The sequence below is a fragment of the Ovis aries genome, chromosome 15, assembly GCF_016772045.2.
Source record: "Ovis aries strain OAR_USU_Benz2616 breed Rambouillet chromosome 15, ARS-UI_Ramb_v3.0, whole genome shotgun sequence".
NCBI classification, from domain to species: Eukaryota; Metazoa; Chordata; class Mammalia; order Artiodactyla; family Bovidae; genus Ovis; species Ovis aries.
The window spans coordinates 52323172-52339626 of NC_056068.1; the positions used below are offsets into that span (position 1 = coordinate 52323172).

At 41.9% G+C, this 16455-nt stretch overlaps 2 protein-coding genes across 4 annotated transcripts in view; one reads left to right on the top strand and one right to left on the bottom strand.

Annotated features, from left to right (window-relative positions):
• Positions 1-15840, top strand: part of PPME1 (protein phosphatase methylesterase 1) — a 51047-nt gene extending 35207 nt beyond the window's left edge. Inside the window, exons 8-14 of one of the 2 annotated variants that reach the window (XM_012096032.5) lie at positions 584-649; positions 4361-4484; positions 9903-10032; positions 10874-10918; positions 12447-12511; positions 13227-13294; positions 13426-15840. In XM_012096032.5, the coding sequence (XP_011951422.2) occupies positions 584-649; positions 4361-4484; positions 9903-10032; positions 10874-10918; positions 12447-12511; positions 13227-13294; position 13426 (499 nt within the window). In that variant the 3' untranslated portion in view covers positions 13427-15840. The remainder of the gene's footprint in view (positions 1-583; positions 650-4360; positions 4485-9902; positions 10033-10873; positions 10919-12446; positions 12512-13226; positions 13295-13425) is intronic. The other variant, XM_004016317.5, reaches the window with a different exon arrangement.
• P4HA3 (prolyl 4-hydroxylase subunit alpha 3) overlaps positions 11117-16455 on the bottom strand; it is a 77887-nt gene continuing 72548 nt past the window's right edge. For both annotated transcript variants that reach the window (XM_042232757.2, XM_060400017.1), the window contains exon 14: positions 11117-12531. The gene's annotated coding sequence lies outside the window, so the exon portion shown is untranslated. The remainder of the gene's footprint in view (positions 12532-16455) is intronic.

A 16455-nucleotide genomic window follows, 5' to 3' on the forward strand; every position in this document is an offset into this window, starting at 1 on the left:
TGTAAGACCCTCCAGGGGCTAACCCTGCCTGTCCTGTTCTGTCACACTCTCCTGTTACTCTCCTCTGTTCCTCCTTGCTCTCTTCCCTCTAAGATCATCGTCCTGCTGATTTTTTCACATCACAGTACCTTCGTTCACAGTGTGCCTTCTGCCTGTTTTGCTCTGACCACCCTCTCTTATCTTCCACTTATCCTTAGTCCTCAGTTTAGGCAAAACTTTGGGAAGTTTTCTCTGACTTCATTCAGAATAAATGAGGTTCATTTGAACCTTATTCTATTAAAATTATTTGTTTCATTTCTTTCTCCCCACTAAATTATGTGCTTCTTGAGCTCAGGCATGGGATATGGTATCTACCTCTTGGTAAGTATTGCCAGGACTTAAGTGATTTCAGGGCCTTAATTTTTACTGCTTGGCTTATCACCATAATAACGAAATGGGAAGTAGTGGTAATCTCCATAGTAAGTTACATGGATAACTACACCGTTTTAGTAGCTCCCACAGAATCGCAAAATTGTTGATTTGACCCTGCTGATATGATAAGATAAAGATGAATAACCTTCTCTCTCCTGTCTCACTTTTCTAGTGTGAAGAGTGGCCAGATTCGAAATCTGGAGTCTGCCCGTGTCTCAATGGTTGGCCAAGTCAAACAGTAGGTTTTATTTTTAACCCCTTGGACTGGTCAGAGGCTGAAACATAATGAGGAATTATAGGTTGCTTTTTTGGTCATACATCTATTCTACCATGTTGGTGAATGCCTTCATTATTTTAGATTATTTTTATAAGAGAACTCAGTTTGGCCAGTTGTATAGATTTTCTCTTCTTTTTCTTTTTTTTTTCAGAAATCCCAAAGCCAAATAATGTCTTCTATATCAGTGGTCTCCAACCTTTTTGGCACCAAGGACTGGTTTCATGGAAGACAATTTTTCCATGGACTGGGGGACGAGGGGGTATGGTTTGGGAATTATTCAAGCACATTACACTTATTGTGTACTTTATTTCTATTATTATTATATCAGCTCCACCTCAGATCATCAGGCATTAGATCCTGGAGGCTGGGGACCCCTGTTCTGTATAATAATGGATTACCTTATTAGCACAACTATAGGTGTTGAAAGATGAAGAATACCAGAGAAAGGACATTAAGCGTTCACTCTGGTGCTGGCAGCCATGGTTTCATTCTGGTAACAGTCTCCTAAGCCAAACCTGGTTGTGAGGAAATCACGTTATAAAAAGCTTTGGCACAGCCTGAGTGAAAGTCAGATTTTAAGGGTGAGCTAAGATTATTTATTATTTAACTTCCCTGGTGCCTCAGATGGTAAAGAATCTGACTGCAATGTGGGAGACCTGGGTTTGATCCCTGGGTTGGGGAGATCCCCTGGAGAAGGAAATGACAACCCACTCTAGTATTCTTGCCTGGAGAATTCCATGGACAGAGAAGAGCTGGGTGGGCTATAGGCCATGGGATCACAAAGAGTTGGGCATGACTGAGCAACTAACACTTGACTTCAAAAGATTATTTAGCCCAGTTGATCCTCCTAGACAGGGTTACATGAGTCCTGGGTATTGCTGTGTAGTCACAAAATAAACTTCAGGTGAATTGGGAAAAGGTTGCCCACCAGGATAGACAGGGAGTACAAGAGTGGATGAAAATGATAATGGCATTATTAAATGCCTGCTCTTTGCCAGGCATTGTGCAAGGCATTTTATATACACTGTGTAATTTTAAAACCTTGTATAATGGAAAATTCTCAAACATACACAAATAGAATGAGCCCAATGTACCCATTACCCATCTTCAACAGTTATGAACTCATGTTTCATCTGTGCCCCTTTTTATTTCCCCTAAGGACAAAATATTTTGAAAAAAATTTCACATATAATTTCCTTTGTAAAATTTTAGTATGCTCTAAAAGGTAAGGACACTTTAAGCACAGTCATAAGAACAATATCACACCTAAAATAATTAACAATTCCTTAATATCATCAAATGTCTTCAGTATCTACTTATCTGATTGTCTTAATTTTTTTTTAGTTCAAACCAGAACTATAATAGGAATTTATACATAGCAGTTGATTAATAAATCTCATAAGTATCTTAATCTATAGGCTACCCTTCTGTCTCTCTTCTTTTTTCCCCCCGGCAATTTATTTGTTGAGGAAACCTGGTTGTTTGCTCTGTAGAAGCTCCCACAATCTGGATTTGCTGATTGATTCCTCAAGGTGTAATTTAACATGTTCCTTTATTCCTTGTATTTTCTGGAAATTGTTAGGTCAGAGGTTTGATCAAATTCAGGTTTGTGTGTTGTTATTTTGATTTTTTATTTGTTCACAAAGAATCCGCCTGCAATGCAGGAGATGTATACCAGAGGCTTGGGTTCAATCCCTGGGTTGGGAACATCCCCTGGAGAAGGAAATGGCAACCCGCTCCAGTATTCTTGCCTGGGAAATACCATGGACAGAGGAGCCTGGTGGGCTACAGTCCATGGGGTCACAATAGAGTCAGATAAAACTAAGCAACTAAACAGCAACAGCAATAGGTGATCTTGTGTACTGCTATCAGGAAGCACATAATGTCTGGTTGTCTTTTTTTTTTTTTAATATTAGCAGCCATTGATGATAACTACCTGGATTCATTCATTCATTTCATTCATTCGTTCATTTGCACTACCTCATTTAATCCTTACAATACCTCTTCAAGGTGACTGTTTTATATGGGAGGAAATGGAAGTTCAGAAAGGTAAAGTGACTTTCCCAGGATCACATAGCTAATGAATGATAGAACTCATATTCTTAGAACTCAAACTCCTATGTATTTGACTTTAAGGCCTACATAATGGATTTTATATCCAAAAGAGCAGTTTCAGTAGTAATATCTGGCAGGCACAATGCAGAGACTTTAAATAAGTTGTGAGAATGCTCATTTTTCAACGTTTGAATATTTTGAGATCTGATTTGTTTAAGCAGTGAAGAGTTACATGGTTTGTATTCAGGTAGTTCAGTTATCTTTACATTTTTACTTCAAGTGATGGTTTCTCTAAATATGTAAAACTATATATGTAAGAATCTGTGTTTTGTCACTTAGATGCCCACTGGTACCTCCCTGCCCTTCTTGATCTAGGTATAATTCCCCTGAACCTCCCAAATTACTGCTGTGGAAGCCCAAAGCACATATTGTTTCATTAATACTTTGACCTAATTGTGAAACTTGACACCTCAAGTTCCTAAGAAAACCCCCACTTAACAAAACACTTGTCAACATACACATCACTGAAGGTTTGGTAGAGAAGACAGAAGTTATCATTCTTAAAAAATCTACAACTGAAGTTTGACTGACCCTTCAATTAGTCCCAGTTTCTCTTTATCTTGCTGTTCTCTCTCCTCGTCTCCCTTCTCTCTCCTTTTTCAAGGGCAAAATGAGAAATGATCATGAACAACAGACCTTGGCCCTAGCTGCTACCTAGGCTCTTGAAGTTTTACTTTTAGCATCTGCCAATGTATTTTTGTTCAACGAGTTCTCTTTAAAAGAAATTATGGTACCAGCTGTTCCTGTAATAATTTTTCTACCTAATTATATAAAATAAAGAGATATTATTTTTAGATGCAAAACAACAATAATTGGTTGGATCAGATGCACTAATCTCTAAGGTTTATCTGGCCCTGGTTATTGTAATTGCCAGTTTCTGTCAGCTAATTAAAAGTGGGGGCCTTTTACCAATCTGTTTCAGCCTTGTTGTACTATAAACAGGGTACAGTAGAAAAGCACTAGCCTCATCCACTCATGAGCTAAATGATCCTGGACAATTTTTTAACTCTTCAGAGCTATTTTAAGGGATTGCTATGAGGATTATATAAGATAATGCCAATAAAACTCTTGTCACCAGGCCTCAGAAATGGTTACTACCTTCTGTGGGTCAGTAGTAGCTCAGACGGTAAAGCATCTGCCTGCAATGCAGGAGACCTGCGTTCAGTCGCTGGGTGGCGAAGATTCCCTGGAGAAGGAAATGGCAACGCACTCCAGTGTTGTTGCTTGGAGAACCCTGTAGACCATGGACTGTGGATCATGGATTGGCAGGTCACAGTCCTTGGGGTCACAAAGAGCTGGACACGACTGAGTAACAAAACATGCATCGGTTCAAGAACCAGAAACCAGCCCTTGGAGTATAGTGAAATGTTGGCCATGACCTTCTATAGCCCTGTTCTACTTTCGTACACTTTTAAATGCACATTTTTCACACCCTTCTCCTGGAGCATTGTTAAATTTTAACTTGTATTTGATTATAAAAAGCTATAAATATCAGCTTCTCTAATTTGTGTGTAGGAGAGAGGTGTGTGATAGCACTTTTTTTTAAAAAATACCTAGATGTGAAGGAATTACAAGTCCAGAAGGCTCAAAGTCTATAGTGGAAGGAATCATAGAGGAAGAAGAAGAAGACGAAGAAGGAAGTGAGTCAGTAAACAAGAGGAAAAAGGAAGATGACATGGAGGTGAGTGAAAATCAGTATTCTTCGAAGGATGGGATAGTGTGTAAGGTGGGGAAAGGAAGGTGACATTGTTCTTTTTGTCCATCATTAGATATTTTAAGGGACAAAGATACTATCATAATAGATACTTAGATTGACTATAAGATATAAAGTACTTTTTTTTTTTTTTTACAATCCAGGTCTTTATTTTTACACCCAAAATGCCATGAATTCATAGGGAATGGGCTCCAGAAGTTCACGCTCCTTTCCATTGGTCCTCATGAAGTGTGCTTCTCTGGGTGGAGCAGGCTGGTGCTTCAGCTGAACCCAAGTCCCTTTCTCTTTGACTTCCTTCTTTTTCTGATCATTTCCTTCACACATTTCAGGAAGCTGTCAGCTCTTAGAGTACCTAATTGCTCCATACGCATATTAATTCTCTTGGCAAGAATCTTGCCCTTCTTTGTTTACAGTGATGCCAACAGCATGCTGGATAACGCTGTAAACTCCCAGTTTTGCTCTGGTAACATTTGTGGGGCATTCCTTTTTGAACAATACCCATTCCCTTGATATCTACAGTATCACCCTTCTTGTAGATTTGCGTGTATGTGGCCGAAGGAACAACTCCGTATTTTCTAAAAGGCCTAGAGAACATGTAGCAGTTGCCCCTCCTCTTTCTCTTTGTGTTGGTCATTTTAGCGAATTACTGGAAGATGGTGGTTCTGGCTGAAAGCATAGAGTACTGCCCGGGTCCAGCCCCGGTGGATCCAGGGCAATTCGAAGGGGGGACAGAGTTGGTGTCTTAGGAAAGAATTATTTAATTAGAAATATAAAGAGAGATTAGGAAAAACTACTGTAGTAGGAAAATTAGTGGAGAAAAGAGGCTGGTATTCTTTGGTTTACACGGAAAGCTAATAAAGTTTCAAGACAAGAAACTTGCACCGTCTACATTAGGCCACAGGCGCCTGCTTGAATAGCGGAGGGTGCCCCACCTTGGGCTCCCTCTCGAGTGGGTCTTAGAAGCCCGGGCAAATAAGTAGACGTGGGGAGCCTCCGTGTTCCAAGGGATCAGCCTGAAGAAGAGAGGGAGGGAGAGGGAGAAAGAGAGTTGACACAGGGGAGGCCAAGCTTGTGCAAAAACCCCCAACTTTATTTTTAAAAGGTGTTTATATACCCTAAGTTTTACATAATGGAAGATACAGAGTCATGCAGGGGCAGCAGTCCTCACCATTTCTGTATATCTTTTTGTATACAAAAGGTCTCAGGTGATTTACATTATCTTCTGGCCAAGAGGCCCGTTAACACGTTATGGCTCTCTTCCTTAATGAATGTTAATCTCATTTCCCCTGAAGTGTTTTTCTTTAATCTGCATCACTCTCAAGCACTAAAGTTACATCCCTATAGAGCAAAGGTGCAGTGGGTTATAACAAAGAAGGTACTTAACTCAAAGATCTATGTTGTTACTTGTTTTTTTTTTTCTATATACCAACTATATCAACAAATAAAAGATATGAAAATTTGGCAGCAGGTGTTGGCTCAACAGTCCTATTCTAATGATTTTGACTCCTCGGAAGCCCCTACATTCCTAGGATGTTTTGAGCTTCCTGTGCTGCAAACAATCACATGTGCAGCTGTAGGAATCCTATAGGCAGGCTAGAAAGCCACCAGAGGGGTTTTTGGATTGAAACACTCTTACTATGCCCAGAAGACTTACTATCTAAAAGCTCTAAATTAACTTTTTCCAGAAAAAGGTGGTGGGGGGACAACCCCCGTTAATGTCGGAAGCGTAAGTGAAAAGCATAATGCAGTATGGCAAGCAGACTCTGGTTTTGGGGGTAGATGCTCGAGAAAATCCAGCAAGGCTCCCTTAAGGCCGGACTTACCTTTGCCTGTCGGACCCCTTAACCTCATGACCTTTGCCACGGGAGGGACTCCTCATGCTGGCGTCTGGCAAAGTACTTCTTGATAACTCTGACAAATTGGAACATAAAACTCACAGTATTACCCTACCCTCAGAGAGAACTGCTCTCTCACCAGGCCCTTTCTCACCTCTACTTCTGTTCCTGTGGTTTATCTCATGAGAAAATCCCATTTCCTACCACCAGTCTACACAGAACTGATCAGATCCTACCCATCTTTCAGGGTGTATCTCCTTGGGAAGCTTTCTGACCTCAGTTTATATTAGTCCGTCTGTAGTATAGCACTGAGAGTCTGTAGGACACAACTTAGCACTTTCTTTTCTGAAGTTGTGACTGAGTCATATAACTGATTTTCTTAAGCCACACTCATAATATATGGTTTTCTAATAGTCATTCCTATAATACAGGTTCACTGTCCTCTAATAACAAGCATTGTCTCCCCCCAAAAATAACCTGTGTGTTTGGAGGAGAGGAACTGATGTTATGTGTGAATTTCCCTCAACATAGAGCTTAAGGCTGTGTGCATAGTAAGTGTTCTGTGACAACTTGCTGAGCAACTGGTTTGAGGATGGTAGTGGGAAGGGGTGCTTTTTCTGAGAAATGATTAGTGAGTATGAGCCACAGACTTTCAGGGATGGATTATGACTATCTTACTTATGCCAGGGAATGGACTCAGTGTACACCACGTATTCCTTTGCATTTGGAGATGGTAGTGTCAGCAAGGAGAGTACATTTTTAAAAACAGTATTTTTAATTTAGTGAGGATCTTCTTGTCATCCTTAAGATAATACTTTGTACCTTTTTGGAGTTCACAAAATTATGAATAATGCGTGATCAGTTTGCTCTCCCACAGTCTGTGAGGTGAGGAGAGATCTTTTCTCACACGTTAACAGTGTAGAAACTGAGACTCAAGAGATGAAGACTTGTCCAAGGTAATCAAATAGTGTTTAGTAGATTTGAAACTCTGCTACAAATTGTCAGTTACTTTTTCTCTTTTGTGTGCTAGGATCTATACTGAATGATTCACATTAACCTCTCTAGTTCTCATTTTGGCTCTGCATTGTAAATATTAAGTTTTGTGACTCAGATGCAGGTACTTGCCTATGGTCACATGTAAATGTTAGTGCTAACACACATCCAGATCCTCTGGTTTTTAATTCCAACTCATTTTTTTCTTATCATTTTTATAGGCCCTAATATATGGGGTTTTATGAACTCCAGCAGTTCTGTTAGGAGGACAAACTGAGGCACATCAATCAGTGAGGAACTTAGCTAGACAGTCTCCACCTGAGGAAGGACACAGAGAAACCCCAATAGTCACAACTTCTTGCAGCTAGTGGATGAGTACTGGAAATCTAATGCACAGTAGTAATCATAGGCAACAGTACTGTATTATAAACTTCAGAGTTGCTAAGTGACTAGATCTTAATTATTGGAGAAGGAAATGGCAACCCACTCCAGTGTTCTTGCCTGGAGAATCCCAGGGACGGGGGAGCCTGGTGGGCTGCCGTCTATGGGGTCGCACAGAGTCGAACATGACCGAAGCGACTTAGCAGCAGATCTTAATTGTTCCCACTACAGATAAAGGATAACTACATGACATGATAGAGGTGATCACCACGCTATGGTGGTGATCACTGCAGTGTATACATGTGTCAAATCAACGTGTTGTACACCTGCAGCAATGTTGTATGTCAGTGATGTCACAATAAAGGAAGAGTAAAATGATGGAGATAATATTAGTAATGCCAGTTAAATGTAGCAACAACAACACAAAAAACCAGGCACAGCTTCTTAGGGGCATCTCTCTTTAGCACAGTATAAAAAGTTGTGTTTGAAATTGCCCTGAGACATACATAAGAGGTCAGTTGCATCCATTCTGTTCTGTAAAAGAAAACAAGCTATACATTTTTATTGGGGATGAGGGGACTCTAATATATAATGGTTAAAATACAGGGAAAAAAAGGGAAAACATTATTTTGGTTCTTGAATAACCTTCAGTTGTCCAAGAGATATTTCTTTATGCATAAATCTCTTTTTTTAAACTGCTTTATTAAAAAGTTTACAAGAACCTACAACTTTATTTTATAGTTAGTTGTAGGTTCTTATTATATTTAGGTTTTAATCCATTTGAGTTCATTTTTATATATTCTCCAACTTCATTCTTTTGCATGTGGGTAGTCAGTTTCCCCAGCACTGTTTTTTTGAAAAAAACTGTCATTTCCCCATTGAATGGTCTCAGCATCCTTCTCAAAGATCACTCAACCATATATGTGAGGTTTATTTCTGGGTTCTTGAGCTTATTCCATTGCTCTGTTTGTCTATCTTTATACCAGTACTGTGCTGTTTTGATTATTGTAACTTTGTAATATATTTTGAAATAGAGTATGAGTCCTCCAGTTTTGTTCATCTTTATTAAAATTGTTTTGGTGTTTGGGATCCCTTAATATCCATATGAATTTTTTGCCTAAATTAATAAATATTAATCCCTTAATATTCCATATGAATTTTTGCAAAGAATGCCATTGGGATTTTGAAAGTGATTGTGTTAAATCTACAAATCACTTTGGGTAACATGAACACCTTAACCATTTAACACAATATATGCTGTCTCATGTTTACTTCTAGATTTTCATATTGTGGTTGATGTGGTATTCCAGTTACTTATTTCAGTTATAATATTTCAAAATTTTCATGATGCACATTTGTTCAGCTTGTATTTGATGAGCACATACTCTGTGCCATCTACTTTATATTGAGGTTTAACAGATTTTGTTATATTTGGTCATTTCCTTCTTAAAATTACTATTTAAATTATATATAAATTTCTGTTTATATAAACATACATATGGAGAGGGAAATGGCAACCCACTCTAGTATTCTTGCCTGGAGAATTCCATGGACAGAGAAGCCTGGTGGGCTACAGTCCATGAGGTTGCAAAGAGTCAGACATGACTGAGCACGCTCACACACTAACATACATGTTTACATCATATCATTGTCACATATAAAAATATAAGAAAAAATATTTTATCAACATTATTTTCAGTTTTCCCTTCTAGTTCTTTCTCAAAGCATACCATATTTTTCCAGTAGTAATCCTAACTTAGATGACATGTTGTACTCTGCTTCTTTCACTTAATGTTACGTCATAAGCATTTTTCCATACTGCAGTGTTTTTTGTAGTTATTCTTTGGATAATGTGTTTTTTTGCCAGTTGAGTATAAGAAGCTCAATCTTGGCTGTACCAGTTTACTGGCTTTGTGATCTTATGAAAGTTTCCTAGGTTCACTGAAACTAATAAAAAGTAAAAAGTATGCTTCTAATCATCTAAACATGCAAGTCCAACAATAACTTATGTCACAAGGCTGTTATAAGGATTAAATGTATATTAAAATGTCTGGGACATGGTAAGCCCTTAATATGTGCTAATTCCTTTCCCTTTCCTTTTCCCAAAGCCCTAGTTTTTATCCTGTTCCTCCTGGGGTTGCCCTCAGAGACTCAAAACTTGCTCTTACTCCTCTAGACCAAGAAAGACCATCCATACACTTGGAGAATTGAACTGGCAAAAACAGAAAAATACTGGGATGGCTGGTTCCGAGGCTTATCCAATCTCTTTCTTAGTTGTCCTATTCCTAAATTGCTGCTCTTGGCTGGTAAGTGTGCATGTGTTATGTATTAGTCAGCCTGGGATGCCATAACAAGATACTGGGTGGCTTAAACGGTTCTGGAAGCTGTAAGTCTGAAATAAGGGCTCCAGCCTGTCAAGTTCTGCTGAGAGCTTTCTTACTGGCTTGCAAACAACCACCTTCTCACTGTGTTCTTATGTGGCAGAGCGCGCGAGAGCACCAGGCTTATCTTACGAGGGCCCTACCTTTGTGACCACATTTAACCTTCATTACTTCCTCATTTAACCTTAATTACCTTCATATCTCCAAATGTGTTCCCATTGTGAATTAGGATTTCATCATATACATTTTGGGGCGGGGGGACACAATTCAGTCTCTGGCAGTGTATGTATACTGTCATCTCAGTTATGTCTTTGTTAAAAGCGTTTACCATATGGGTAGCGACTTCCAAAGTGAAATACCATGCTTACTCATTTGTGCCCTTTCTCCTTCCTTTGACAAATCCATAACTAACTAAGCATGAGCATCCACCAGGGATGAGCTAATTCTGGCCTGGACTCTGTACCTGGTCAAACCCAAGTCCTTTTCCTTGAGTGGTATAAGGATATTCTGAGTAAAAAGGAAATTTAAAAAGTAAAGCCTGTTTTCAGAAAGCAGCTTAAACAAGCAAAGTGATTTTAGGGAACATCAGCCTCGAAAGCTTCATGTGATGAGACTATATACTCAGGAAGTTAGGATTGGCATTAACATGAATTGAGAATGTCATCCTGTTTACCACTTTGTAACAATTTTTACTTCATAACAGCAAAACCTATTTCATACAGCCTTTTCAAGTAAGCTACTTGTGGATTCTCTTATTTTATTCTAGGTGTTGATAGATTGGATAAAGATCTGACTATTGGCCAAATGCAAGGTAAGTTATGAAGAAATTACATTCCTAGGTCCCCTCAGGGCAGAGAAATGGGCAAAGTCATGTGGAAATTTTCTATCTAAAAATGGGAATTATATTACCACATAGACCTCAGAGTTGTAAGAATTAAAGTGATGCAGTGTCTTTGAAAGGGGCATTATAAAGTACTGTGTGCAGATATATTATGAAAGGAGATATTCTGAATACTAGACAGTATTTTTATTATTGTTAGAATTCTTAGGAAAAGGAAAGGTCCAAGATAACCCAAATACAAAAAGATACAAGTTCTGTTTAGAAGACAACATGATGAGGTGGTAAAAGCAAGGACTCTGCGGTTGGGAGAACTGTGTTTGAGTACTACTTCTTTCCTACTAATTTTTTTTCACCCTGGGCAGGTTACTTGACCTGCCTCAGCTTTAATTTTCTCAATTTGTAGAATGAGAAAATTGATGGCAGCCTGACAGGGATTGTGAGGTGTAATGAGTAGGAAAGTGACATGTGCTCAGGTTCAGATGTGTTGGCCAGATGACTATGGAGGCAGTGGAACCAATTTCATGGAAGCTCTTGGCTTTAGAGCAGATGAAAGGCTTAATGAAGGTGAAGTCACTAGGCATTGGCAACTTCGGGTTATATGAAAAAAGGTGCCAACTCCAGAGCCAAGGTTTCAGGCTTAAGCAGATTCTGTTCTTGACTTTCTTTCTTTTCTACTTACTCTCCCTGGGCAATCTCATGGTTCCCATTTACACCCTGATAACTTACAAAGCGATGTCTCACGGCCTTGATGACCGGGGATGGGTTCCATATTCTTTGGTCTCCTTAGAGATCTCTCTCTATCAGTCATCTCTGTCCACTCTTAATAAAATGATCACATTTGTTTGAGCTTACAGTGTTATACAGGACAGTGTGAAAAAGTGTTTAGTACTGTCTGGAACATAGTTAAGTAACTTATTATTGTAATAATAAATCTCAAAATCTTTAATTTACAAATCCCTTAATGATAAGGCCCCTGCTTACATCTCCAGCCTCATTGTTAACTCTGATGAGCACCATGCCAAAGTTTTTCTTCTTAGGAGCAAATACCATTTCATCCTCCGTTTCTTTGTGTAAGTTACTTTTTCTGTGTAGGAAGCCTTCCTGGATCCCTGTTTTATTGCAAAGACCCAATTCCTGTTTTTTTCCAGTTCTATGTGCTTAGTGTTAGCCTAGGAACTACATGCTGCATTAAAATCTGAGTTTTATATTTTGCTCTCCCACTAGACTATAGTGTAAACAGGAACTGTTTCTATGTGTCTGGCCCAAAGTAAACGCATATTAAGTAGGTGAAGAAGGAAGAAGTGAAGGGAAATGATTTGCTCAAGGTTACAATGTCAGGTATTACCATCTTCCTCACAGGCTTGTTAATTGGGTCCAGACTGTTGGGGTGGGGTGATGGGGAGGTCCTGGCCTGCTAACGTGACCTGTGAGGCTGCAAAGATGGTAAGGAGAGGGCCATTTTAGTCCTTGAGGTGGCTTTGGTTTATGTCTTCCCCAGGGAAGTTCCAGATGCAGGTCCTGCCCCAGTGTGGCCACGCAGTCCATGAGGATGCTCCAGACAAGGTGAGTCTGGTGCTGGATGCCTGTAAAAGGGCAACTGAGAGAGTAACTGTGAGTCTCATGGAAGACAGCATAAGCCTCTGAGTCAGCCTGTGGTGCTTGCAGCAGCTGCTGTGGGGCCTACACACATGCAGTCCCACCAGCCCCCCGGACCTCTCCCTGGCAGCTGCTTTTGGTCTTGCCCTTCTGTGTATGGGCTGAGGAGCTACTGGCGCCCTGCTGTTTTACCCAGGGCCCTGTGGTTAAAATGGAGAAAGGAATAGCAACCCACTCCAGTATTCTTGCTTGGAGAATCCCATGGACAGAGAGGAGCCTCCTCCATGGGGTTGTAAAGAGTTGGACATGATTGAGCGACTAACGCACTGTGGTTAAGATTGTAAGCTCTACTTCTCTATTATCCCCAAAGCCAGATGGAAGAAGAAATAACTGTGGTAGACACTGTTCCCTAAAACACACGCAGTTAGGAATTAATATGTGCTCTTCCTGTAGGAAAAAAGTGCTTTGTAACTCTACGGGGATAACTAAGCCTTCACATCATTCCTCTTGGCGTTTCTGGAGCCATCCCTGCAGGACCCAGGTCCTTTTGCTTTCAGGCTCCCCAGAACTGCAGGACCATGACACTATAACGCCTTAACTTCCAACAGAAGCCCATAGGACCTCCAAGGCTGAACCCCGTAGCTACCCTTAACATAGCCTGGAATATCTCTCCCTTTTCCAGGTAGCTGAAGCTGTTGCCACTTTCCTGATTCGGCACAGGTTTGCAGAGCCTATCGGTGGATTCCAGTGGTAAGGAAGTACAAAGATTTAAAGAGCCCAGCAGTACCCCAACAAAGAGATATTTGCAAGGTTGTAAATATCTCTGCCTTACCCCTGCCTGGGTTAGGTCACCATGCCTTTCTTCTTCCTCCTCAACACAGAGCCCAGCGTGTGTATTTCTGCAAAGCCGTGGTTGGTTCTTTCCGTGTGCTCTGGTCCAGTGAGTTGTTGCTAAACTGACATTAAACAGTGCCTAGTCCCCTACCCCCTTTGTGATGTGTACTTTTTCTTGAGATGCCCCTTCCTGTGGAGGCTGGGATGGGAATTGTCCATTTCCAGGCTCTTAGAAAAATTCTATATGCCTTCTCCCGCCCTGCTGTCGAGGAAGGTGAGGCAGACCTTGAGGCTATGTAGAGATCTGGAGCAGGGTTTCCAGCCTCAGCACTGTTAACGTTTGAGGCAGGTAATCCTTTGTGGTGGTGGGGCTATTCTGTGCACTGTAGCATGATGATCAACATCCCTGGACTTTACATACTAGGAACCAGTAGCACCCTCTCAACACACATACTTGTGTCAAGCAAAAACATCCCTAGATTTTACCTATTGTCTTAAGGGAGGCAGAGTCATTCCCATTTGGGAACCACTGGTCTAGAGGAAAAAGGATGCCTCTCTTCTTGGGAAACTCTATGTCGGATTGGGAGACACAGTAGATTTCTTTGTGGAGGAGGAGGAGGAAGAGGGGCATGGTGACCCAAACCACATGGTCCTGGTCCCACCTCAAGGAACTCCCAGTCTTTGCTGCAGAAGCCCCCATCCTCACAGAGCTCCGCAGGCCATGTGAAGAGTCAGGCCAGTCGGAAAGTCTCTTTTCTGATTCTGATGATGGTCCAAGGGAACTTGTTCCCCACCCTCAGAAAGTTTGAAGAAAAAATGTTGAAGAAATATAAATAGTTTCTACATAAGGTAGTTCGAAATGCCAGGGCCTAAGCGGTTTGGATGACAAAGCAAGGTGGGCATTGAAAATGCCAGGAGCCTGGTACAGTGAGCCACAGTGATTCCCTGATGTCAGACCACCCCTCAAGCAGCTGACCATTGATGGATCCCAGGAATCAACAATAAAAGACTTAGTTTCTCTCAGTAAGCAGTGTCTGGGGGCCCTGGCCCATTTGGAGCTGTGGTCTGATCAGCCGTACACTGAGAGCATACCCTGTATCTAGCCCTGGATGGGGCTGAGAAGAGGTGCAGAGATCTGCAAAGGCCTTGGTGATCATTAGGAAGGGCTTCCTGGATGAGACAGGGTAAGCGGGGTAAGCCAGTGAGAGTCACATTTGTTTTCCATTCTCTTTCCACTCTTCACAGTGTGTTTCCTGGCTGTTAGTGACCTGCTCTCCTTCCCTCCCTCAACATTGAGCTCTGTTGTAAATACATCGCACCAGAGGCCACTGTGATGCCGCTGTCTGCTCACCATCCCGCCCGACCATGTGACACCGGCTCCCTGTAGACGGGCATCCCCAGATATACAAACCCTTTCGTGTATTCCTGCCCAAAGCATTATTTTCCAGGGCCTTCGATCAACATTGATCTCCCCAGTCTAAGGCTCCCCAGCTCCTCTCCCTTCCCCGTTCAGGGATAGCTCTTGCCTGTCCTCCCTGCCTTGCCTTGGGTGAAGCCTCCATCAGAACTGCCACCCTTGACCCCTGTTCCTGGCATTAGGTAATGTACCTGGGTCCCCATGTTTCCCCAGGTACAGGAACCTCCATTGCTTGAGATTGTTCTTGCCATGGTCCTGCCTTGCCTCAGGGGCTGGACCATGTGCAAGATGGTCTCTATTTTTCCCTTTTAGATAAAACACCAGTCAAATACCTTTTTATCCCCATCTTATTCTTCTAGGCTTGGAAGACACAGAGAGGTCAGGATCTCATCCTTAGGTAGAGGGAGGGGTGGTGGATAGCATCACAAGAAACTAGCCTGAAAATCAGGCTCAGCCAGTCCAAGCACATGGCCTCCCATCTGGGGAGGGCCCACGTCCCACTCCCACATCTCTGGGCACCTGCCCTGGGCTGAGGCCAGGCTGCTCCAGGGGCCTCTTGAGCCCTCACCTGCCATAAAGCAACCCAGGTTCACTACAGCCCATGCACAAAGCCACAGGCTAAGGCCCGTGGAGTTGTTTTTAAGAAGCAGATTTAACCATTTTCATAGTTGGTCCCTGGAGGTATGCAGAGTGCCCGCTTGCCTTTTCTAGACCCACAGCTTATCTTAGTTGTTTGTGGTTTCCATGTCACCCTTCATAGAAACAGTACAGTCCAGCATCCTCAACATTTGCCCTCTTCTAGCTGCCTCATCACAGCACTTCAGCCTCCCTGCTGCCCAGGCACGCCATTTCCAAGGGTAGGGAGGGGCAGTCTCCTGCAGCCCATCTTCTCTGTGACTGTCTTAGGTGATGCGTAGCCCCCTCCACCTTTTGACCCCACAACTTCCTATCCCTGTCCTGCTTCAGGGTCCGAAGTCTGGGACCTTCTTTGTTTCTTTGTTATTTATGACCTTGTTTAAAGAAAATAAATACCTCCCAACCTTTATCTGGTCTTTCTCTATGGAGTTGTCCTTATTTCTGTTGATCTAGGGGTTGGGGACAGTTCATTGGATTTAGACACCATAGAGCTCCAGAAAAACCTGTTTTTTGCCTGCAGCCCATCAACATCTTATGCTCTGCCTGCTCCCCAGAATCAGAATGCCCATTAGAATGGACAGAGCCAGCCTCCACTGCAGCCAGGGAGACTAGATTCCATCCTCTCTCTTCTAGTTATGTACTGTGTTGACTTTGGCCTAGAACAGGACAGTCTGGGCACTGTCCACATGACCTCAAGCTCTCAGAGTTTCGCATTTGCTAATGCCCAAAGTTTCTTTACAAGTTCAAGCACCTCCTCAACTCTAGACACTTAGGTCTGTCTACTTGTCCAGATGACCAAAAGCCACTCACATTGACCATTCCTAAGTTGAACTACCTTCCCCCTAAAACTTGTTCTCCCATATTCCTAGCTCAGTAGTGATAGGTTCCCCCATCTCTCGACTGGTCTAAACAAGGCAGCCAAAGTGTCCTTGATGGCTTCCTCTCTCACATTCACAACTGCCATCCACTCTGTGTTCTATGTCTCCTCCTCTCCTTGCCGCAGCCCCTCCCCTGGCTACTCTCT